The 24,421-nt window shown below is 46.2% G+C and overlaps 1 protein-coding gene across 3 annotated transcripts in view; it reads left to right on the top strand.

The window, feature by feature from the left end:
- Positions 1-9,099, top strand: part of LOC117883167 (gamma-aminobutyric acid receptor subunit gamma-4) — a 120,923-nt gene extending 111,824 nt beyond the window's left edge. For all 3 annotated transcript variants that reach the window (XM_034782226.1, XM_034782227.1, XM_034782225.1), the window contains 2 exons: positions 3,324-3,526; positions 4,646-9,099. In XM_034782226.1, the coding sequence (XP_034638117.1) occupies positions 3,324-3,526; positions 4,646-4,933 (491 nt within the window). In that variant the 3' untranslated portion in view covers positions 4,934-9,099. The remainder of the gene's footprint in view (positions 1-3,323; positions 3,527-4,645) is intronic.
- Positions 9,100-24,421: the final 15,322 nt, after the last annotated feature.

Below are 24,421 nucleotides of genomic sequence, written 5' to 3'. Positions count from 1 at the left end.
CAACCTATCCTGAAAGATGATCCTTTACTCTCACAGATCTTGGGAGACAGACCTGTCCTCGCTTACAGACAACCCCCCAACCTAAAGCAAATACTCACCAGCAACCACACATCACTGAACAAAACCACTGACCCAGGAACCTATCCTTGTAACAAAGCCCGATGCCAACTCTGTCCACATATCTATTCAAGTGACATCATCATAGGACCTAATCACATCAGCCATACCATCAGGGGCTCGTTCACCTGCACATCTACCAATGTGATATATGCCATCATGTGCCAGCAATGCCCCTCTGCCATGTACATTGGCCAAACCGGACAGTCTCTCCGCAAAAGAATTAATGGACACAAATCTGACATCAGGAATCATAATACTCAAAAACCAGTGGGAGAACACTTTAACCTGTCTGGTCATTCAATGACAGACCTGCGGGTGGCTACATTACAACAGAAAAACTTCAAAAACAGACTCCAACGAGAGACTGCTGAGCTGGAATTGATATGCAAACTAGACACAATCAACTCAGGATTGAATAAGGACTGGGAATGGCTGAGCCATTACAAACATTGAATCTATCTCCCCTTGTAAGTATTCTCACACTTATCAAACTATCTGTACTGGGCTATCTTGATTATCACTTCAAAAGTTTTTTTTTTTTCTCTTACTTAATTGGCCTCTCAGATTTGGTAAGACAACTCCCACCTGTTTATGCTCTCTGTATGTGTGTATATATATCTCCTCAATATTTATTCCACCCTGTATGCATCCGAAGAAGTGGGCTGTAGTCCACGAAAGCTTATGCTCTAATAAATTTGTTAGTCTCTAAGGTGCCACAAGTACTCCTGTTCTTTTTGCGGATACAGACTAACACGGCTGCTACTCTGAAACAACTCTTTGACTTGTCTCTTTGCAACATTTGCTATTTACAGTCCACCTTCTTATACAAACCCTGCCACACTGCCTGCGGTGATATTATTTGTAATGATTTACAGGATGCTGTAGATGGGTATGGCACTTTACAGACAAAAAATTAGACAAGGTCATTGCCCAGAGAAATTTATCATCTAATTTGTACAGATAACCTAATGAGTAAAGGCCTGGCGAGCAAGTGGGGGACTGAAGAGGGTTGGGGGGGCATTGTCACAGTGAGGGGAGAGAGCAGGACAAAAATTACCATATGGCATTTGTACGCTGTCCCCTGCTCCCTGGGACTTTCCAGGACACTCCCAGACAGGACAATGCGTGTAAATGCATACCTATAGCGCACACAGTTGGAAATTGCTACAGCTCTTCCTAGCACAGACCAGGAGCACGTAGGAAGGGAGCACAACCTGCCATAGAACTCCTTTCCCCACAGTTAGAGCCCTCTCCAAATGGTGGGTTCTAGATTTAGAATAGAACTGGATATTTTTGCACCTTGAGCTCCATTTGCCTCTGGTGAAATGTGTCCTGGGCAGCCACACAACTTGCAAAGATGTTGTTATTCTTTGTACAGCATTACAGGCAAATCAGCAAGACCGAACCCTGGGCTTGGGAGCTTTTGCAGCATAACTCTGCAAGGGGCAGGGGTAGGGCATCATGGAAAGGATAACAAGAGCTGCTTTTGTCGCTTGTGTGTCTTGCTCATGCTTGTGTGTGCACTTTGATAGGGTTACCATCCGTCCGGGTTTCTCCGGACATATCCGGCTTTTTCAGCTTTAAATGGCCGTCTGGTGGGGGATTTCTAATAAAGTAGAAATGTCCGGGATTTCCCCCTTCCCCTCATGCAGAGTGTGGTGCGGCTGATTGGACAGCTGGGCTTGATTGAAAGCCGCTCGCAGCCACTGGGGCCTCTAGCAGCCAGAGTCCCTCCCCCTCCCCCGCTCCCTCCTCCCCCGCAGAGCAGCGCGGAACAGTGTTTGGCTCCACGTGGAGCTTGCAGCTTTCCCTCGGCCTGGTGGGGGTGGGGGGAGCAGGCAAGGGACAGGGAACGGGGGGTTAGATTGGTCGGAGGTTCTGAGGGGGGCTGTCAGGAGAAGGGGGTGTAGACAGTGGTTGGGACAGGCAAGGGACAGGGATCGGGGTTAGATTGGTCAGGAGGTCTGGGGGGGCTGTCAGGAGAAGGGGGTGTAGAGAGCAGTTGGGGCAGGCAAGGGATAGGGAATGGGAGGTTAGATTGGTTGGGGGTTATGGGGAAGGGGTTGGAATGGGGGTGGGGAAGAGGCGGGGTTGGGATGGGGCCAGGGGCGGGACCAGGGCCCTGTGGAGTGTCCTCTTTATTAAATGTTTGAATATGGTAACCCTAACTTTGAAAAGGAGCCATTGGTGTGGGGTGGTCTTGGGTGAGCCACTAAGAGTGTGAGCTTGAGAGTTGTGGAGCACTGCTGCTCCCATTTGAGGCTCAGCACTTTGAAAAATCTGGCCCTAGGTGTCTCAAGCCAGAGGCACCCCAAATTAGTCTATTCTCTTGGAAATCTTGGCTCTAGCTTTCAATGACAGAAAGTTAGAATGTTGTTAAGTCCCTGAATCAAGTTGGCCCCATCCCTTATGCCTTCCTTTTATGTATAAACTGAGCATATTGATTTATGAGGAGAGGCTGAGGGAACTCGGATTATTTAGTCTGCAGAAGAGAAGAATGAGGGGGGATTTGATAGCTGCTTTCAACTAGCTGAAAGGGGGTTCCAAAGAGGATGGATCTAGACTGTTCTCAGTGGTACCAGATGACAGAACAGGGAGTAATGGTCTCAAGTTGCAGTGGGGGAGGTTTAGGTTGGATATTAGGAAAAACTTTTTCACTAGGAGGGTGGTGAAGCACTGGAATGGGTTACCTAGGGAGGTGGTGGAATCTCTTTCCTTAGAGGTTTTTAAGGTCAGGCTTGACAAAGCCATGGCTGGGATGATTTAGTTGGGGATTGGTCCTACTTTGAGCAGGGGGTTGGACTAGATGACCTCCTGAGGTCCCTTCCAACTGTGATATTCTAGGATTCTATGATATTTGGCACAGGAATCCCAATAGGCACAGAACCCTACAAGAGCATTTTTGCAGCATCCCTTTCAGAATAGAATTACACTTCAGGTGAACACACTCCCCTGCCCTGCCCCTCCACTATCCCCACAACAGAACTGTTATACAGTAATAGAACAGTTTGCGCACCTCCTCACCGGCCAGTCAGGACGTCCTGGCTCCCTTTGGAGAGTCAGGGAAAGTGGCATGCTGGAGCCGCTGGGGAATCCTGCGGTGATGGCGTATGGAGGAAGGGGATGACTGGTAATGTTATACGTAAGCAACTGGCTCCTGTCCTTGGCTTTGCTACTTCTGACAGTGCTCTATGCCCTTGTAGGTATCACCACAGTGCTCACCATGACCACCTTGAGTACCATCTCCCGCAAGCACCTCCCAAGGGTCTCCTACATCACTGCCATGGACCTCTTTGTCTCGGTGTGCTTCATCTTTGTCTTTGCCGCTCTCATGGAGTATGCCACACTCAACTACCTGGTGGGAAACAAGAAACCGCCGGACCACAACAACAAGAAACCCAGACTGGTAGGCAGGGACAAGGTGGGGGGAGAGATGGGGAGCTAGCGCTGCTATATCCTGAAGCCACCGCATCCCGTCTGCACAGAGAACCGCTGTGTTCTTTGGCTCCTGGCCAGTAGCATATTGTATTCACAAGACATAATGGTGCAAAGCCTGTTCTCATGCTATGTTGTTATGGTGTGCCACTCCAGAGAGTGCCGAAAGGAGGGACACATGGCAATAGACTGGTAGGGAGTGGGGCTCCAGAGACTGGGGCTCCAGAGACTGGGCAAGGCAGAGAGACAGGCAGTAACACACCAAAGGGGTGTGATGGTGCAAGAGGCCAAGCTTAGAAACTGTAGGCATCAGAGAGGCTGGCGGGCCCCTGGAGGGGGGATGCTTGAAGAGGCAGAACTCTAGGAGCAAGAGGCGCCCAGGGGAGTGGCAGTGCCCTTCAGAGTACATAAGGAGAGTTGTTGAGTATGGACGTATTAAATCTAGCCATTGTACTCATGCCTTTCAGTGGGCTTTGCTTAAGATCACAGTGGGTGCTGTCAACACACCAACCAGTCCTGCATATCTGACCTTAAACAGGGCTTTATCCCCAAGTTCCTAGGTGGCATGAGGCTGAAAACCTGAATTCTGGATCTCTCCTGGAAGCCCCCGCCCTGCTCTGATGGAGAGGAGCTATGCTGCTGAGCTGAAGACATACTTCCTCTCCAAGAGTGAGCTGTTATAATCACTGCACTGCCCACCCTTTCCTCCCGTGGCGAATGTGAAAACGCGATGGCAATCAGAGAACATGTCTGGGCAGCATCCTGCACTCCTAGACTGCATCCAGGCTCAGTAGGGATGTGACAGGCTGAGAAAACCATCTGCTGTGTGCGGCATGGAATGTCAGAGACAGTGCTGGGGGATTAGCACTCTCAGGTCTTCTCGCCCCAGACCTGTGCCCAGGATATGCCAGGGAACTGAATTACAGTCAGACAGGAAGATGGGAAAGTAGAGCTCTCTAGTATCCCTGTGCACTGAGTACATCCAGGAGATGCCAGGAGACTGATTGACTGCCAATTGCAGGGTCTGTTGTCTGGGCAAATGAGGGTTCATCTTTACTTTTTCTCTAACCCATTCTCCTCCTTGTTCTAGCCACCTGCCAATGCCCATGTGATGCCCTCCTTCACCACCATCAACATCAACAACCTCATGCACTGGCCTCCTGAGGTAGAGGAGGAGGAGGAGCCGGGTGCCCCTTGCCTAGAAGGGAAGGAATGTGAGAGGTTTTTTTGCTGCATCGAGGACTGTCAGACAGGGACGTGGCGGGAGGGCCGCATCCGCATTCACATCTCCCGCCTGGACTCCTACTCCCGGGTTTTCTTCCCCACCGCCTTCCTGCTCTTCAACATCGTGTACTGGATCGCCTATCTCTATCTCTAGCTGTTCCCCAGTCTGTGCTGAAATAAACCAGAGGCCAACAAGATTTGCAAAAAAGGGAAACAGTGTCGCTTCTCATTTTAGTCATTCATTTTTTTTTTTTTGACACTTGCCCAACCTTAACCCCTTCCTCCCCTTCTGAGTAGAACCAGTTGGGGAAAAAATTCATGGCCAAACTCTTTGATGAAAACCAGGTTGTCAATTTCTTGTGAAAATTTCCGATTTTCTGCAAAAATACAAACCTGAATGTTTTTTCCATTTCCAATGAAACCCCAATAATTTTACGGAAAGTGCTGATGAAAGTGAATTTTTTTTCATTTTTACAGGAAATCAAATAAATTTCTCGACCAACTCTACTCCTGAGTCAGCTTCTGTTGACATAAACCCTGGTGAAGGGCCATGGAAAAGTCCACAAGGACTGGAGGTCCTCTATCAGGAGCCAGTGTTGTTCAAAATGTGTATGGTACTTGCTAGAAAGGGTGCATGGCCATAGACCTGGGATGGACCAGTGCATCCCCCAGCAGCCTCTACCTGCAGGGTTGCTATGGGACTCTCACTGTAGCCTACAGCTGCCCCCTGCTGTAGCAGATGGTACCAAGACACAGCAGTAGGGACTTTCCCTGACACTGGTCAGTCTATGAAGCTATGCATTTGGAAAGTTTTAAATAAGTCTGTGAGGATCCATCTACTCTACAAATACAACCCTATATTTGTTGTTACATCCTGGTTGTATTGTGTCATGTAGATGTATATTGCTTTCAGTTACTACTCAGAATTCAGTGTTGTAACTGAAATCAATATATTTGAAAATGTAGAAAAACATCCAAAATATTTATAATAAATTTAAATTGATATTCTGTTATTGTTCAGCAGTGAGATTAAAATTGTGATTAATTGCAACTGTTTTTTTAATATAATTAATTTGTTTTGTGTTAATTGCTTGCGTTAACTGTGATTAGTTGACAGCCCTACCCCTAATATTGTTTTATTTGTAGTGTAGACAGGGTCTGACTTCTTTTAGTTCTGCTTCAGGGGAACAAAGTGTGATCCCAGTTCTACTGCCCTCCATCAGTGGGTAGTATCTGACACCACAAATCATCCTATTGAAACCAATGGGGCTTCTCATGGACTGAGGTATTACTCAACCTGAGTAAGGGTGGCAGAATCAGGCCCTGCAGAATTTAAAATAACAAACATGCAAGGTCCTTTTGGGGGCCCTGGCAGCACAAACACATCTATTTTTAAATCTTTAGGATTCAGAAAGAAAATGTAAACTGGAAGATTTAGGAGAAAGCCATGCTCCGCCTACTTTCTGACACTCCCCACCCCTTTTCTGGTGAGTGGCTCCCAGGACGGGGCAGAGCAACTCAATAACATCCGCAAGTGCCAGGTCTGCTATGTTGAGTAGCCCTTAGCCAGGTCAAGCATGGGGAGGTAGGTGTTTCCTTGCTCACATACTGTCACAGAACTTGTGTGGCCATGTAACTTGGGGAGGGAAGCAATCTTTCCTTGGTGAGGACTGGGGAAATATGCCATTCAGTGCTAAGCAGGAAGAGTCTGCATCTATAGCAGAAAAACACAGAGCCGGATTCTCCACTGAAATAAATTGTTGCTGCCCCATTTATGCCAGCTGAGCAACTGTCCCACCATGCTGTTTGCTGAAAGTGACTTCCCATTCATATTTACTTACTGTGTAAATTAAAAAGAAATCTTTTATAAAGAGCATGTTTTAGAAATAACTGTCACTTTAAAGGCTTGTCCCAAGTAGAGAGACAACACCTGCAGGGAGTGTAGCTGGGAATGTCTGGTTTACCGGACAGCTAATAGGGCCACGAGGGATATGTATTCTTAGAGAGCAAATTTGATCTGGTTTAAAGATGGATTTTGACACTGTTGAATGTGATCTGAATAATGATGTGTCATGTTTAATTAATTCATAAATATACCCTTACCTTGCTTCCAGGGGGACTCAACAAGAGCCTAATTAAGGCTACAATAGTACAACACTTGGCTAAGTATAAACTAATAGGGTCAAACCTGCACAGCTTCTGGAAGGGAAAATTATGCCTGTCTAACCTGTTAGGGTTCTTTGAAATGCTGAATAAATCAGGAGATAAAGGTTTCCCAGCAGACATAATTTACTCGGATTTTTCCAATGGCTTTTGACAAGATAGAGCAGAATTATTGAGGGTGGTACAAGGGGGGTTCTAATTAGAAGAAATTAATGTAGAAAAAGCTAGTCTAAGAGAAGGATAAAAATAGTTTCCTGACAACGAAGTCTGTTGGGCTGCGGAACTGTCTCCTGAGCGAAGGGGGGTGAAATCTCACTTGACATAGTAAAACCAGCGGTGTAGTCAAGGGCAAACTTGGGTAACTCGCATTTGCCCACTTTTCATTTGGGGAATATGGAGTTTAGGTTAGATTAGTTCACTCACTTCTCTTTTTTACCACTACACCGCTGAATAAAGCGAGATTGGACGTGGCAACATAATATACTGTACGAATCAACTCTGTCCTGACAGATGGCTGAACTAGATAGGTGTTCTGCCATCACTAATTTCTATGATCCCCCAATAGGGTCTCTTTGAGGCTATGCCAGAAAATAAAGATTGCCATGGATTAAAAATTGCTTAAGTGACAGAAACATAGGAAAGGCCTGTTCTCAGAGGAGAACGAAGTGAGTGTGGGGGCACCACTGGTCTGTATTGGAAGTATTACTTAATATATTCATCAAGTGGAGTAAGTGGGCAGCAGATAGTGAAATATGCCAGTGACACTAGCACCAGTAGAAACTCCAGGCAGGTTTAAACATGATGGAAGACAAGGGTAATGCACATCAGCAAAGACAGTGAAAACTCCTCAGATACAGCCCTGGGTTTGGAACACTTTTCTAAGGAAACTGACTTAGGAGGTTGTCATGGAAAACATGATTATCCAGTAAGCAACAGCACTTAGCAAGATAGATGGTTGGGTATATTATAAAAGAGGATAGAATTCCCCTGTCCACAACCACCACCACCACACACACACACACACAAACCTCCCCCTCTGCTAATATAACAATGGGCAAAATCAGTGCTGAGTGAGTAGGCAGAGGTGTCATGGGAATTTTATCTGTTTACACTTGGGTCCATGATGGTATATACTGATCTGGGGGCCGATCCTACAATGTGCCCAGAACCCTCAATTCCCATTCAGATCAATGAGAATGGGAGTTACTCCACATCTCAAAAGAGCTGCTCACGCAGCACTTGGTAGGATCCAGCCCTTGGAGAACTACGTTCAATTTGGGGCCAACTCAACTTGAGGATTATTATATTACACAGGAGGAGGGGAGAGGTCTAGGGAAGGGAAAAGATGGTTAGCACTTGGGCTGGGTAGGACTTGGATTTGATGAGATACTGCAAAAAAAGGGTAATCTGGCCTGGAAAGATGGAGAGTTTAGAGGGGGAAATGGAATTACAAGGACTGGAACACAAGAGATCAAAATCAAGCAGATTCCTAAGGGTAGGAGAAGGAGTTTCCTCTGGCTTTGATAAAATGTGTCCATCCCAATTATTACAATAAATAAATAAATGTATTCATTAATTAACATTTTACATTTCTATAGCACTTTTTATCCATAAATTTCAAAGTACTTTGCAAGGATGGGTAAGGATCAGTCTACCATTTTAAGATCAGGAGAACTGAGGCACAGGGTTTTTTTAAAAAAACTGACTTCCCTTGGGCCACAAAGCAAGTCCGTGGCAAAGCTAGGGGTAGAACCCTCCTCTACCTATAGTTCCCTTTCTTTCTCAGATTAAAGTAAAAATGGCAGCCTTAATTATGAATTCTTTGGTTTATATTACAACCAACAATGTATGGTGGTCTGGTTTTTGTTTTAAAATGGGATGGCTGCTGACTTTTTATGTCCTTGTATGTTGTCCATACAAGGTGAGCTGAGATGCTGACCAAACAACACACCAGACTAATGACTGTACTGAAGCCATAACACCAGCATTCATGTTCTATACATTTTCTTTGAAAAAGGCTCATTTGTCACTTCACTGACTCCCATTCCCGTCACCTCCACCCACAAATATGCTGTATAATGGAACAGTTTGAGTCTGTAAGCTCTTCAGGGCAGGGACTGACTCTTACGTGTTTGTACAGCCCCTGGCACACTTAAGGTGACCAGACAGCAAATGTGAAAAATCGGGATGGGGGTAGGGGGTAATAGGAGCCTATATAAGAAAGAGACCCAAAAATTGGGACTATCCCTATAAAATCAGGACATTTGGTCACCCTAAGCACACTGGGGCTGTGATCTTGGTTGGGGCTCTTGGGTGTTAACTGTAAATGTAAATAATAAACAGTATTAATAGCAGTCTGCATCCATGAAGCTGTTCTCTGTCCTGCTACTGTGGATGGAACGGAATGTTCCAACAAGGGGATCTGAATACAGCACAAATGAAACCCCTTCATCCGAGTGCTATCTTGTCCTATTTATACCACATGGATAAGCCAAATTTTATCACTAGAGTAGGACAAAATTTTGCATATGAAATTTTTGCATGGAAAAGGTGGTGTCTTCAGAATTGAAATTTTCCCATGGGAAAATGTTAGTTTTGACCAAATTGTTTGATTTTCCAAGCAAAATGAAAAATGTTTCAAAATCAACATTTTTTGGTTCAAAATTGAACCAAAAATAATGAAAATCTTCCATGTGGACAATTCCGAGTCACAACTTCTCAGAACTTTTTCATTTCATTTCATTTGATGTTTTGTTCCGATCTAGTATGCAAAGCAACCTTGACGTGTCGAAATTTTCCCTATAAGGAAAATTCCATTTCTCTAACAGCTGTATGAAAAGTGTTATATCAGGGGCTATGCTTGGTAATTTCTAGAACAACAGGAGCCTACGGGAACGTTCCCAAAAAACACTGTTCACTACATTTAGATTGACCGCTCTTGAGCATACTGAATACAGCACTGTCAAGGCTGTATCCCCACTTTGAACTTTAGGGTACAAATGTGGGGGCCTGCATGAAAACTTCTAAGCTTAACTACCAGCTTAGGTCTGGTCCACTGCCACCATCCCAAAGCTAATTCCCTTCCCTGGGTAGCCTTGAGAGACCTTCACCAACTCCTGGTGAATACAGATCCAACCCCCTTGGATCTAAAACAAGGAGAAATTAACCATTCCCCCTCCTTCCTTTCACCAACTCCTGGTGAATACAGATCCAACCCCCTTGGATCTAAAAACAAGAAAAAATCAATCAGGTTCTTAAAAAGAAGGCTTTTAATTAAAGAAAAAGGTAAAAATCATCTCTGTAAAATCAGTATGGAAATTAACCTTACAGGGTAATCAAACTAAAGAGCTCAGAGGACTCCCCTCTAGTCTTAGGTTCAAAGTACAGCAAACAAAGATAAACACTCTAGTAAAAGGTACATTTACAAGTTGAGAAAACAAAGTAAAACTAAGATGCCTTGCTTGGCTCTTTACTTACAAGTTTGAAATAGGAGAGACTTGTTTAGAAAGATGTGGAGAACCTGGATTGATGTCTGGTCCCTCTCAGTCCCAAGAGCGAATAAACTCCCAAAACAAAGAGCACAAACAAAAGCCTTCCCCCCCCCCATCAAGATTTGAAAGTATCTTGTCCCCTTATTGGTCCTTTGGGTCAGATGCCAGCCAGGTTACCTGAGATTCTTAACCCTTTACAGGGAAAAGGATTTTGGAGTCTCTGGCCAGGAGGGATTTTATAGTACTGTACACAGGACAGCTGTTAAACCCTTCCCTTTATAGTTATGACATGCCCCCGCAAATCACAGATAGTGTTGGACATCCGGTTCCACACTGGCTGTGATTTCTTCCTGGAGCTCTAGGAGAAAACAGAGTTAATAAGACACATGTACCTTTAGACATACATTCATTATATAAAAACTAACAATATGTTCCACATTCCAAGAACAATTTTTAACCAGTTAACTCTGGGAAACTTTACCGGGAGAGTGCATCAGCCACTTTGTTAGAAGCTCCCAAAATGTGTGGTATTTCAAAATCAAAATCTTGGAGAGCTAAACTCCACCGAAGAAGTTTTTTGTTATTTCCCTTGGTGGTATGAAGCCACTGTAGCGCAGCATGGTCTGTTTGTAGTTGGAAACGCCGTCCCCAAACATATGGGCGTAGCTTTTCCAGTGCGTACACAATGGCGTAGCATTCCTTCTCGCTGATTGACCAGTGGCTTTCCCTCTCAGACAGTTTCTTGTTGAGAAACACGACAGGATGGACTTCTTGATCCAGTCCTTCCTGCATTAAAACTGCTCCCACGCCTCGCTCGGACGCATCTGTGGTTACTAGGAACGGTTTGTCAAAGTCTGGGGCCCTTAGCACAGGGTCAGACATGAGTGTTGCCTTAAGCTGGTTAAAGGCCTTTTGACACTCATCAGTCCACTGAACTGCATTTAGACTCATAGACTCATAGACTTTAAGGTCAGAAGGGACCATTATGATCATCTGGCGGTTTCTTTCTGGTTAGGTCTGTCAGCGGGGCGGCGATTTGGGTGTAGTGGGGTACAAATCGCCTATAATATCCAGCCAAGCCTAAGAAGGATTGGACCTGTTTCTTAGACTTTGGAACCGGCCACTTTTGGATAGCATCCACTTTGGCCTGTAGGGGTAGTTCCTCGACCCACCTGGTGCCCCAGGTAAGTCACTCTGTTTTGGCCTATTTGACACTTTTTAGCCTTAACAGTTAATCCTGCCTGCTGGATGCACTCGAAGACTTTTTCCAGGTGCTCCGTCCATGAATCAGAAAAAATGGCCACATCATCGAGGTAGGCAACTGCAGATTCTCCCAATCCCGCTAGGAGACCATCTACAAGTCTTTGGAAGGTGGCGGGTGCATTTCGCAACCCGAAAGGGAGTACATTGAATTCATACACCCCTGCCTGGGTGACGAAGGCTGACCTTTCCTTAGCGGGTTCATCTAGTGGTACTTGCCAATATCCCTTGGTTAAGTCTAAAGTAGAGATGAATTGGGCATGTCCCAATTTCTCCAATAGCTCATCTGTGCGTGGCATTGGATAGTTGTCAGGACGAGTTACAGCATTTAGCTTACGGTAGTCCACGCAAAAGCGTATTTCCCCATCTGGTTTGGGAACTAGAACCACTGGAGATGCCCATGTACTATTAGAGGGGCGGATTATACCCATCTGTAGCATGTCCTGGATCTCCCTTTTTATAGCAGTTTGGGCATGAGGTGACTCCCGGTAGGGTGGGGTTCTAATTGTCAATGGAGTGGTATGCCCGTTCGGTCCATCCTGGAGTGGCTGAGAAAATTGGTGCAAAGCTTGTGCACAGCTCCTTGATCTGCTGTCGCTGCAGACGTCCAAGGGTCGTGGAGAGGTTCACCTCTTCCACGCTACCATCCTTTTTTCCTTCGTAGTAGACACCTTCAGGCCACTCCGCGTCATCTATTTCCTGGGCTGTAAACTGGCAAACGTTTAATTCTCTGGAATAAAAGTGCTTAAGAGAATTAACATGGTATACCTTAGGCTTTATGTTGGAGGTGGGGGAGGCTATGAGATAGTTAACAGCTCCTAGGCGCTCCTGACCGTGAATGGTCCTTCCCACGACGCTTCCATTTTATGAGCCTGGAGCGCCTTTAAGACCATGACTTGGTCTCCTACTTTGAAGGACCGTTCTCTGGAATGTTTATCATACCAGGCCTTTTGCTCTTCCTGAGCATCCTTTAGATTTTCTTTAGCAAGGGCTAAAGAGTGTCGGAGGGTGCTTTGTAGGTTGCTTACAAAGTCTAGAATGTTAGTTCCTGGAGAAGGCATAAAGTCCTCCCATTGCTGCTTCACCAACTGTAATGGCCCCTTAACCTCGTGGCCATACACAAGTTCAAATGGTGAAAACCCTAAACTGGGATGTGGTACAGCCCTGTAGGTGAAAAGCAACTGCTGCAACACTAGATCCCAATCATTGGAGTGTTCATTTACGAATTTACGTATCATGGCCCCCAAAGTTCCATTAAACCTCTCCACCAGGCCATTGGTTTGATGGTGTAAGGGGTGGCAACCAAGTGATTCACCCCATGAGCTTCCCACAGGTTTTTTATGGTCCCTGCCAGGAAATTAGTTCCCAAATCTGTAAGGATGTCGGAGGGCCAACCTACCCTGGCAAAAATGTCTGTTAATGCCTGGCACACACTTTTAGCCCTGGTGTTGCTTAAGGGTACTGCTTCCGACCATCGGATAGCAAAATCCATGAAAGTCAGTACGTACTGCTTTCCTCTGGGTGTCTTCTTTGGGAAAGGACCCAGAATATCCACAGCTACTCGCTGAAATAGGACCTCAATTATGGGTAGTGGCTGGAGAGGGGCTTTAACCTGGTCTTGGGGCTTTCCCACTCGTTGGCACACCTCACAAGACCGGACATAATTAGCAACGTCCTTGCCCATTCCCTCCAGTGGAAGGACTTCCCCAACCGGTCTTTGGTTCTGTTCACCCCAGAATGGCCACTGGGATGATCATGGGCTAAGCTCAAGAGCTTTACCCGATACTTAGTGGGAACTACCAACTGTCTTTGAGGATGCCAGTCTTCCTGGTGCCCACCAGAAAGAGTCTCCTTGTATAAAAGTCCTTGTTCTACAACAAACCGGGATCGGTTAGAAGAGCTGAAAGGCGGTGGGGTGCTCCGCGCCGCCACCCAAGCTTTCTGAAGGCTGTCATCTGCTTCCTGCTCGGCCTGGAACTGTTCCCTTGATGCTGGAGACATCAGTTCCTCCTTGGACTGTGGACTGGGGCTTGGTCCCTCTGGAAGCGATGCAGGTGCTGGGGCTGTTTCCATTGACTGTGAACCACTGTCCGCTGGTGCACTATGTGGTATTTCAGGCTCTGGCTGAGCCTCTTGGGTAGGGTTATCTGCTGCTTCCGCCAGGTCAGGCTCGCTGGTGCCCTCTGGCGTTGAAGTTGTAGACGGATTTGCAAGCGCTGGACTCAGTGCTGGCAATGGTTCTGGTGCTGGTTGCGTGGCCAGTTCCGGTTCTGGGACTGGCTTTGGCTGGGTCTCTGGGATTGGATCCACTACAGCTGTTGCAGTCGTTGGCAGGGGATCCGGTTCCACCACCTTTGTTTGGCTCTCTGGTAACACAGACAGGGCCCTGGTGGACGGCTCAGGAACAGGGATGGGGGTGAAAGCTTGCTTAGCCTGGCTGCGGGTGACTATTCCCACCCTCTTGGCTAGCTTCACATGGTTGGCCAAGTCTTCCCCCAGCAACATGGGGATGGGATAATTGTCATAGACTGAAAAAGTCCACATTCCTGACCAGCCTTTGTACTGGACATGCAACTTGGCTGTAGGCAAGGTTACAGACCGACACGAAGGGTTGAATTGTCACTGGAGCCTCCGGGTTGGTGAGTTTGGGGTCCACTAGGGATTGGTGGATAGTTGACACTTGTGCCCCAGTGTCCCTCCAAGCGATAAAAAGTTCATAATTGTTCATGTGTTCCTTAGGCATTTCAGCCACCACCTCTGCTAAGGGTCCACTGAGCTGCAGCCTCAGCTCTACCATGTACTGGTCTGGAGTGATGCTGTATCCAAGGCAGGCCCTTTCAAAATTTTCTAAGAAGGCCTCAGTATCATTGCCTGCCTTGTAGGTGGGGAATTTTCTGGGATGGGAAGTGGTACCTGGAGAGGAGTTGCTAGGATGGGCTGGTGCATCCTGCCTAGCCCTTGCTACTTCCAGGTCATGCTTCCTTTCTTTTTCTCTCGCCTCCTCTTTGGTTTTTTCCAGCTCCATAGTTCTCTTGTGGGCCTCCTCTTTGGCTTTTTCCAGCTCCATCTCTCTCTTGTGGGCCTCCTCTTTGGCTTTCTCTTCTCTTTCATGGGCCTCCTCTTTGGCTTCTTTTTCTCTTTCATGGGCCTCCTCTTTGGCTTCTTTCTCGAGTTTTTTAATTTGAAGCAGTCTCTGATGTTTTTTCTCATTTTCTTCTGCTTCTAGTCTGGCCAGTTCTATTTTGTTAGCTACTTCTTTGGTAGTCATTTTCCTGTTTTCTTGTGCTGGGTCACACCCCTCTGCAGTTGACTGAAACTGGAATGCACTTAGCTCAGGCTGCTGCTGAGTTAACAGAGACTTTCTAACTAGCTACTCCCGAGGATGTAAAAAGAAAAAAAAAATTCAGCTTGTAAATTCCTTTTACCAGTCGTTTGCTCATTAATTGAACCCTTCTCTTAACAAAGGCTCTTGTTAAAAAAACTTAACACCTCTGCCTTCAGGCAAGGAGAGATAAGATATGCATCTACCTTCAGCTCTGCTTTCCAAGCAGCTAGAAGGAAAAAAAAATCTTACTGGCTTTTGGGTTTAAAATGAATCCCACTGCTATGCCACCATGTCAAGGCTGTATCCCCACTTTGAACTTTAGGGTACAAATGTGGGGGCCTGCATGAAAACTTCTAAGCTTAACTACCAGCTTAGGTCTGGTCCGCTGCCACCATCCCAAAGCTAATTCCCTTCCCTGGGTAGCCTTGAGAGACCTTCACCAATTCCCTGGTGAATACAGATCCAACCCCCTTGGATCTAAAAACAAGGAAAATCAATCAGGTTCTTAAAAAGAAGGCTTTTAATTAAAGAAAAAGGTAAAAATCATCTCTGTAAAATCAGTATGGAAATTAACCTTACAAGGTAATCAAACTAAAGAGCTCAGAGGACTCCCCTCTAGTCTTAGGTTCAAAGTACAGCAAACAAAGATAAACACTCTCGTAAAAGGTACATTTACAAGTTGAGAAAACAAAGTAAAACTAAGACGCCTTGCCTGGCTCTTTACTTACAAGTTTGAAATAGGAGAGACTTGTTTAGAAAGATGTGGAGAACCTGGATTGATGTCTGGTCCCTCTCAGTCCCAAGAGCGAACGAACTCCCAAAACAAAGAGCACAAACAAAAGCCTTCCCCCCCCCAAGATTTGAAAGTATCTTGTCCCCTTATTGGTCCTTTGGGTCAGATGCCAGCCAGGTTACCTGAACTTCTTAACCCTTTGCAGGGAAAAGGATTTTGGAGTCTCTGGCCAGGAGGGATTTTATAGTACTGTACACAGGACAGCTGGTACACCCTTCCCTTTATAGTTATGACAAGCACAGAACACTAATTGTACTTATAATTCATCACTTCATAAGAGAGGAATTCTTCAATCTCCCACTTGGTCTCCCAGCCACTCACCATCTGTCCCAGACTCCCAGTCCTGTACCTTGTATGACATTTTTCCCCATCCACTATCAGCCCCTCATTCCTTTACACACTTTTCTTTCTGCACCAACTTCCCACCTCTGCAAACAACACCCCAGTCTCCTACCTTCACTACAGCATCACTAGAAATGGCCACATTGGCCAGTTAGTCCACATCGTTGTCATACAGGAGAATCTTTCGTGTTTCTTACCTAGGGGATCTTTGATTCACAGAAGAAAAAAAGGCAAGATTAAAATAAAGTTTTAAAAAAACACCCCAATTTTAAGTCGACCCCAAACCTAATGGATAAAGCTCTGATGTAAGACTAGTGGGTATGTTTTTGCCCACAGCCTTGGGAGTGTCAGCTGACTAGCCAGAGAGTGGCACCATTACCCAGCTTTGCGTTGACTGTTCTCATGCCATCACAGTGTATAAAATGACCTGCTGGGTCTCTAACGAGATGTGGACATGCAGCTTTTGCTGTGTGATCCTTGGCCTCAAGAACATAGCAGCCTGTGTTCCAAAACAGAACAGACTCCTATGAATGTGGAAAGAAAACCTCTCCCTCCATGTCTCTTTCATTATAGTCACGCATGGGTTTTCTCACAGGCCTTGCTCAGCCTGGATGAAGCTGATAGCCTGGTGGTCGACTAGGGAAAAGCTGGCAAAGTTCCCAGCGAGAAGACTGCCAGGCAGTGACCCAAGGGGCACCAAAGTCAGTTGCTCACACCGGCCTGCAGGAGAGAAAGGAGTAGAGAGAGGGGAAATATGCTGCTGTAATTAGTGATGCTACTTGAGGTTTGCCATTCCAGATGTTGTTTATTAAACATCACAAAGGCATGTCAAGGGGATGACCATGGAAAGAGAAAGTGGGGCGTTGCTCTGATCACGTGCTGCAATCAACTAGGTCTTGTCCAGTCTTTCATTTTTTCCCCCTCTTTAGTCATTTTTTCCCCTGGCTTTCTCCCTCCCCCGTGTTAGGGCTGCTGGGGGGGGGGGGGTTCTGAAATGTCACCATGGATTTCAGTCTCCTCTGGGACAACCATATGAAATGCCTGCTTCCAAATGGTCAAGATCTGGAACAGCACGGCACTGGGACCCTCATCGTCACCATGGAAACCAGTAGGCCTTCAAAGCAGCCAGCAGGGTTTGAGCTATAAAGGCGTTGGGATTTTAATGGGATTTTTTTTTTTAACCTTTCAAGAGCTGGGGGCGGAGTTATTATTTTTCATCTGAAGTGCAGTTCCAGTGAAGCAAGTGACTCTAATAATAATGACATTGTGGGATTCCAGACTGACGCACAATGATTCCCAATCAAATTTGCTCAGTGAAAATACAACTTTCCTAAATACCCTCCATGCAAAATCAGGCCTGGGATCTTAGAGTCAAGCTGGGTTCTCTCTGCATCAACAACAAGGAAGATTCTACAGTCAGAATTTATTTAACAGGTCTGTTGACGATGCAGAAGCTGAAAGAGAATCCGGCTCATTCTCCCTTCGCTTTGCTGGCTCTGCCAGGCTAACAGGATGGAAAATACTCCTAGTCAATAAATGCCAGCTCACATAACTCTGGAAACACACCAGAGGCAGGCCTGCTGAGTAAGAAGGGGATGTTTTTACCATCACTTTTCAGAGTAGAACCACACTTCAAGGATATTTCTTACCCAAGCATCAGATGAACTACTGCAGGTGACCTTGAAGTGACTGGGCTGGGATTGTGATGTGATATAAAATCAGATGCTCATGGTCTCTGTTCAGGGAAGCTTGCTCCTCAGTTCTGCATTTGTTTGGTGGACACCTTTCACCTGGAGAATGCCTCTGCATCTCACAAATCATAGCAATACACGAGGTCCTCACTACCATATTATTTCTACTCTATTCAGGTTTTTATACCGTGCCTATGTCACCTGTGGCCCTCTTAAGGGCAACTCACTCAGGTCTGAGGCATCCAGCCATCCCCTTTCTCAGGGTGGGATCCTGCAATCCACTCCAGGCAGTCCGGGGACTTGGGCTGCAAAGCCCTGCAATCCACTGTGATTATCTCAGGTGGTCTGACATCAGTTCAACATCTCTAGCCCTGTTCTCCTAGGGGCAATGAGAGGGTTAACCAGTGACCAGCCAGCAGGGTGACCAGATGTCTCGATTTTATAGGGACAGTCCCTATTTTTGGGTCTTTTTCTTATATAGGCTCCTATTACCTCCACCCCCGTCCCAATTTTTCACATTTGCTATCTGGTCACCCTACCAGCCAGCCTGCACAAAGCAAAGTACTGTATATTCAGAACAAAAGCATTACAGAGAACACATATCATAAAACAATGAACAGCTTATACACCAGACTGGCTTGCCAGGTGCTACCCATCTTCCACGTGGAGACCCTGGTAGGATTTTAAGTACACCTCTACCTCGATATAACACTGTCCTCACGAGCCACCGAATTTGTGTTATATCGGGTTGCGTTATGTCAGGGTAGATGTGTACTTCAGGCCCTCCTCAGCAGGGCCAGCTCCAGGTACCAGCCCAGCAAGCAGGTGCTTGGGGCGGCCAAGGGGAAGGGGTGGCACATCGGGCTGTTCGGCGGCAATTCGGCGGCGGGTCCCTCTCGGAGGCGAAGCACCTGCCGCCGAATTCCCGCCGAAGAAGAAAGCGGCACGGTGGAGCTGCCACCGAAGTGCTGCCGATCGCAATTGCAATCACGGCGCTTTTTTTTCCCGCCGCTTGGGGCAGCAAAGACCCTGGAGCTGGTCCTGCTCCTCAGAACCTGTCTTTCTTGGTCCCAGTCTCATGCCCATGCTTGAATTGAGAGTGAATAACCCTTCTCCCAGATCAGGGCTGTCTCTTCATGCCATTTTCTGTTCTTTCTTTATCAGGCCTCTGAAACCAGGTCGAACCACTGTATCCTCGTTCCCTGGGGGAGGCAAGGTGAAATTTCCAGACCACTTACCAGCATTAGATATTTGCATTAATTACCCCCCAGCAACTTTGGTTCCTAGAGGAAACATTTTTAGCTCACCCTTTGAGCCAAGAATACAGACTAATGCCCAAAAAGATATGTTGATGCAATAGTATTTGAATATTCCATGTGTCCACAGCATCTGTCACATCTCACTATAATAGTCTTTGAATATTCCCTGCTTCCAAAGCATGGCATTTGTCCCAGCCTATTACCACCTCAGCCCACTAATCCATCTCTAAAGGACTTATTCAAACATTTCAGAATAACTTCAGAGAGATGCCCTTTATACAATCAATCCAAAGAAATGTTTTCTTCTTGCTGCCTAAATAAGCAATTTCTCCCTCTAGACTTCAATGGCTTGAAATCTAGAGTGGACAACACTCAATCATCAATCTGTGACAGGTGTAAAGTTCAACATCTAACAACCCCAGAGATCTAAAACCAGGAGGAGAAATTTTCTACTAGCTTTCATTTATACCAGCAAAGAGTTTGGCACAGGGACTTAATACTGCTGGAAAGAGAAGAGTTCCCAATGGCACACAGTACTTGCTTCTAGCCCTGAGAGATCCCAAGATATCAGATGTTAAAATCATGGCACTATGAATGGAAAAAGCTATGTGGAGTCATTTTTACAAGTTTCTAAAATGTATTCATTACGATCTCTCTCTCTCCTTCTGAGCCTTGCACAGCTGGATTTACCACCCTAAGGGAGTCTGGCTTTGCAAAGAAACGGATAAAAAATTTTATTGGTACTATTTTTTGTAACACTCTCTAAAACATTCTGTAAAACACATAGTATACAGACTTACCCATTAATAAGTCAGGCAGGCATTCCAGACTTGTGCCAGTAAAACATTTCTGTGATACCAGCCCATCAGCTCTCTTTCTCGGTCTCTCCATCAACAGAGAGATAAGTGATAAATTAATTGGATGTAGAGAGGATATAATCAATTGGCCCCAGAAACAGAGTACCTCTGGGATGAACTGCATCAATTGTTAAACTGTGCACAGCACCACCTCCTGGCACTTGAGGTCAGGATGCAGAAAATGTCATATGCGTCTGGAATGGTCAGGGGAGTAAACATGGATAGGACAGAATGGTCCAAGTTGAAACTTGGTGAGGACACCAGGAATAACACCTCTATTGACGTGGGAAGTTTAATGACCATGGGAGGTCAGGACTTCAGTTTCCGGTGTTATTCAAAAGACAATAGGCCCAATTCTCACTTACTAGGCAGAGAAGCCCCAAGGCTGCTCTAATTGGTGCTTATGGCCCCGTGACATCCGAGAAGCAGAGAACCATCTCAGCGCATTGCACTCCAGCCATGCCTCAATATACCGGTGATATGCTAGTGATTCAACCCCTACACCATGGGTTGGGAGAAGGATGGGCATAGAGCCCTGGCAACAACTCTACACCTCTCTGTATTCTCTGTGTTTCTACTCACTTTAAGGCTCCTCTGTGGTGCCAAAGCAGCATGATAAGTCTTGGAAAAACTGAAAATCAGGCCCAGTAACTCCAGCAGCACAGCTCACCGCAGCACCAGGCTGAGACATTTTTTCTTTTCTGACTCAGAGAAGGGTACCCTGGCTGAAATACCAGCACCTAAGCTCCATTGCCCAGTACTGAGCAAGTCCCTTGGGTGTCAGCACATCTCCTGAAGTCACAGTCCTAGCCAAGGCAGCGTTGACGAGTAGGGAATCTCAGATAGATGCAAACTTCCAGAGTGTGGGACTTCTCCAAGTTGCCATTCAAATGCCCAGCCAAGAGGTCTAAAGAAATTTTCATACCCCTTCTGGTTCAGAAATCATCCTGCTCACATATCACAGAGCTCACGGATTTCTCTAACCCCCATGTCTTTCTCTTTTAGTGACCCTGGGAAGGAAGTGGGGTCTCCCTTCCTTTTCTTCCGCACGTGAAGTCACCACATCAGGTGTGGGACATCATCAAACGTCGGAGATACCACAAACAGGCTCTCAGCACAGCAGTAAGCATGGAATAGAGACTTTGGGCCAAATTCTGGACACTCATTTTACTGCTTAAAGGGGAACGGAGTTCTTTAGAAAATCTGGCCCCAAATACTGTCCATGCAGCTGAAGGGCAAAGGTCCTCACCTTGGAATGAGAAGAGACTTGGTCAGGTGAGCAGTCAGAAGAAGAGCTAGTAAAACGAACAAAATCCCACACAACTAAGTGTAAGCCCACAAACATTTTTTGTAGTTTTTTATTCTCCCCTTCACCTCCCTTTTTTTCCCCCAATAGAAAATCTCTTTTTTTCCCACTTTTCCTCACTAGGAATGAACAGAGGCAGGCGTAAAACCAGGAGAAACAGTGAGATTTCCCCACTAAAACAAAATGAAACAGTTCAACATTTGGGGAAAATTTTCAACATTTTTTGTTTCCAAATGCTCATCTAAAACTAAAATATGTCGATGAAAAATGGTAGAACCACAAAGCATTGGCCAGCTCCAGCCAGGAGATAGGAGACCTGCAACTGCGCAGATGGAGCTGGGATTCCAATCTGTATTGGAGAATTGGTGTTACTGTGCCTGGCTGGTTGACAGCAGATTCTGAACACTGTGAAATACAAGGCACAGAGCAGTTGGAATAATAACCCTTCTCCTACTTGCCATGATCTCACTACTCCTAGTCTTGTTCCCACTCATCAGAAGCCTGAGGTGGAAGATAGCGTCCCATGCTGTATCAGTAACACGGCAATCCAGGCTTAGCTACAACCTCTGGCTGTGCAGGGAGGGATGACAGCATGTGCAGAGATAGTGGGCCATCTCCAGTCATCACCCAGCTGATTTCTGGCTCATCTGTTATGGGTCCCGGCAATGTTTTCTGCCACCACCTCTTCCAAACGCATGAGATGAAACTCAGTGATTCCCCTCCAATAATTGTGCTTTTCTCAGTGTTTTTGTCACCGTGGGGTAAGCAGCTGACTCTAAGTCAGAGCCAACTAGGCACACAGAGGGCGGGATGCAGTGTATCTACTCTGACTGCGTGCAATGTACTGGCTCCTTTGTGTATGTGCTGCTCTCCTCTGCTGGGAGACATATGTCAGACCTGATCCACAGCCACACAGCTAGGATCCAGATCCCAATCCAGATTTCAAACCCATGACGTTCAGGGCTGGTAGAGCCTAGGATTTCAGTTCTGCCCAGCATAAAGAATGGAGGCCTTTACATTATCCAAAACTGGATCCAGGTTCCGATTTCAAATAGGTTCTGATTTAGGGCTGGTTTAATCCACTTAAAATTGCCTCATCATCTAGTGGCCAATGGCCTGAAACAAAATGCAGACTCTGTGATATTATTAATTTGTGTTAATTACACTAATAATAATAATAACCCCGTCCAGGAAAAACAACCCTGTTCAAGAAAGCACGTAAGCATTTCCTTAACGTGAAGTCCTAATGAAGTTGGAGACTTGGTTAACTGCTTTCCTGACTTTGGGTCTTAGATCAGACCAACCAACAAACTATACACAGACCTTTCCCTTTCAGAAATGCAGCCAGTTCTGGGGTGAAAAGCAGCAGCCAAACACTGCTCAACAGTCTAAGACAGAAAGAGAAGGAAACAGTCTCCACAAGAAGCTGCAGGAAGAATTTACAGAGCCAGAAAGTAACTATCCCGATTGGAACAGGTTCAGATGCTAGATCTAACAGTCCTACTCCTGAAAAAGAAAAGAAATGCTAAGCATTTTCTAAAATAAAATGTAAATGTTTCCTTATTTTAACAAGGGAGGAGAGCAGCAGTTGCATCATCACCAATTTATTATAACTGTAGTATCTATCAGCTCCAAGATCAGTGCTCCTTTGTGCTAGGAACCTCTAATGAAACAACAATTCTTGCCCCAAAATATTTACAGTCTACGAATGTCCAAGAGAAAACAAGTGGAAAACATGCAGCAAAGAGACGGGGGAGCACAAGGAAACAGTCAGACTGTTATGATTAGCGTAATATTGGCACAGCTAAGTACACATACAGTCAACTGAAAGGAAAACAGCACGAGGTGTGCACAGCAGAGAAAACAATATCAATTACTTTGCCAAAGCCTCATACTCCCAAATAACAAGGACATTATTATTGATTTCTTTCTACTCTACCACGTAGGTGAAATCTTGGACTTGATCCTCTTTGCACTTCCGGCAGTCTGAGAGGAGAATCGGGCCTTTTATCTTTACTAGCTGAACATGGTCACTAAGGGTATGTATACACTGCAATTAAAAACCCGGGGCTGGCCCATGCCAGCTGACTCAGGCTCAGGTTATGAGGCTGTTTAACTGCAGTGTAGATATCCAGACTCTGCAAGGAGGGAGGGTCCCAGAGCTCGGGCTGCAGCCCCAGCTAGAACATCTACACCACAATTAAACAGGCCCTAGAGTCAACATGGGCCAGATGCAGGTATTTAATTGCACTGTAGACAATACCCCTAAGGGTATGTCTGCACTGCAGTCCGAGGAGGGAGGTGATTGCAGCACATATAGACACATACAGATCATAGTTTTGATCTACCTACCTCAGATACCACAGCACCATGGGCTTCATTGCAGGCTATACAAGCCCACTTGGGATGCTGGGTAATTACCCAAGAGGGTAGTTCGTGCTGTCATGGCATCCAGGGCCGGCTCCAGGCACCAGGCAACCAAGCACATGCTTGGGGCGGCACCTGGTAAGAGGCGGCGGGGGGAACGCGGCATTCCGCGGGGGGGGGGGGGCCGGCGGCGCGGCGCTCCGCGGGGGGGGGGGGGCGGGCTCCGGCAGCGCGGGGTGGGGCACGGCGCTCGGCGGCAGGGGGGATTCGGGGGGCAGCGCTTTTTTTAGCTGCTTGGGGCAGCAAAAAAGTTAGAGCCGGCCCTGGTGGCATCATTGCTATGGGTACCTGAGCTAGCTAGATTAAAGCCAGCTCGGGGGTGTCTCCATCTGCTGCAGTCGCACATCTGACTGCAGTGTAGTCACACCTCTGACTGCAGCGTAGACGTAACCGAAAGGCCTGCAACACAAAGAACCACGCTGATTTCTTTGGCTAATGGCCGAGTTTGAAGAATTAATTTCTTTACCCTTAAAATAAGTTTTCCTTGATCCTTGTTAATATTCACAACAGAATCCAAATATACTGGGATGCTGGAGGAAAATTAAGTTCAGTATCCTATGTGGCCTTTGGAAAGCTTCAGAGGGGTAGCCGTGTTAGTCTGAATCTGTAAAAAGCAACAGAGGGTCCTGTGGCACCTTTGAGACTAACAGAAGTATTGGGAGCATAAGCTTTCGTGGGTAAGAACCTCACTTCTTCAGATGCAACTGAAGAAGTGAGGTTCTTACCCA

Source organism: Trachemys scripta, chromosome 9 (assembly GCF_013100865.1).
Source record: "Trachemys scripta elegans isolate TJP31775 chromosome 9, CAS_Tse_1.0, whole genome shotgun sequence".
In the NCBI taxonomy this organism is placed as follows: domain Eukaryota; kingdom Metazoa; phylum Chordata; order Testudines; family Emydidae; genus Trachemys; species Trachemys scripta.
The sequence above is the reverse complement of the archived record's forward strand: the minus strand, read 5'-3'. Positions and strand labels throughout refer to the sequence as shown.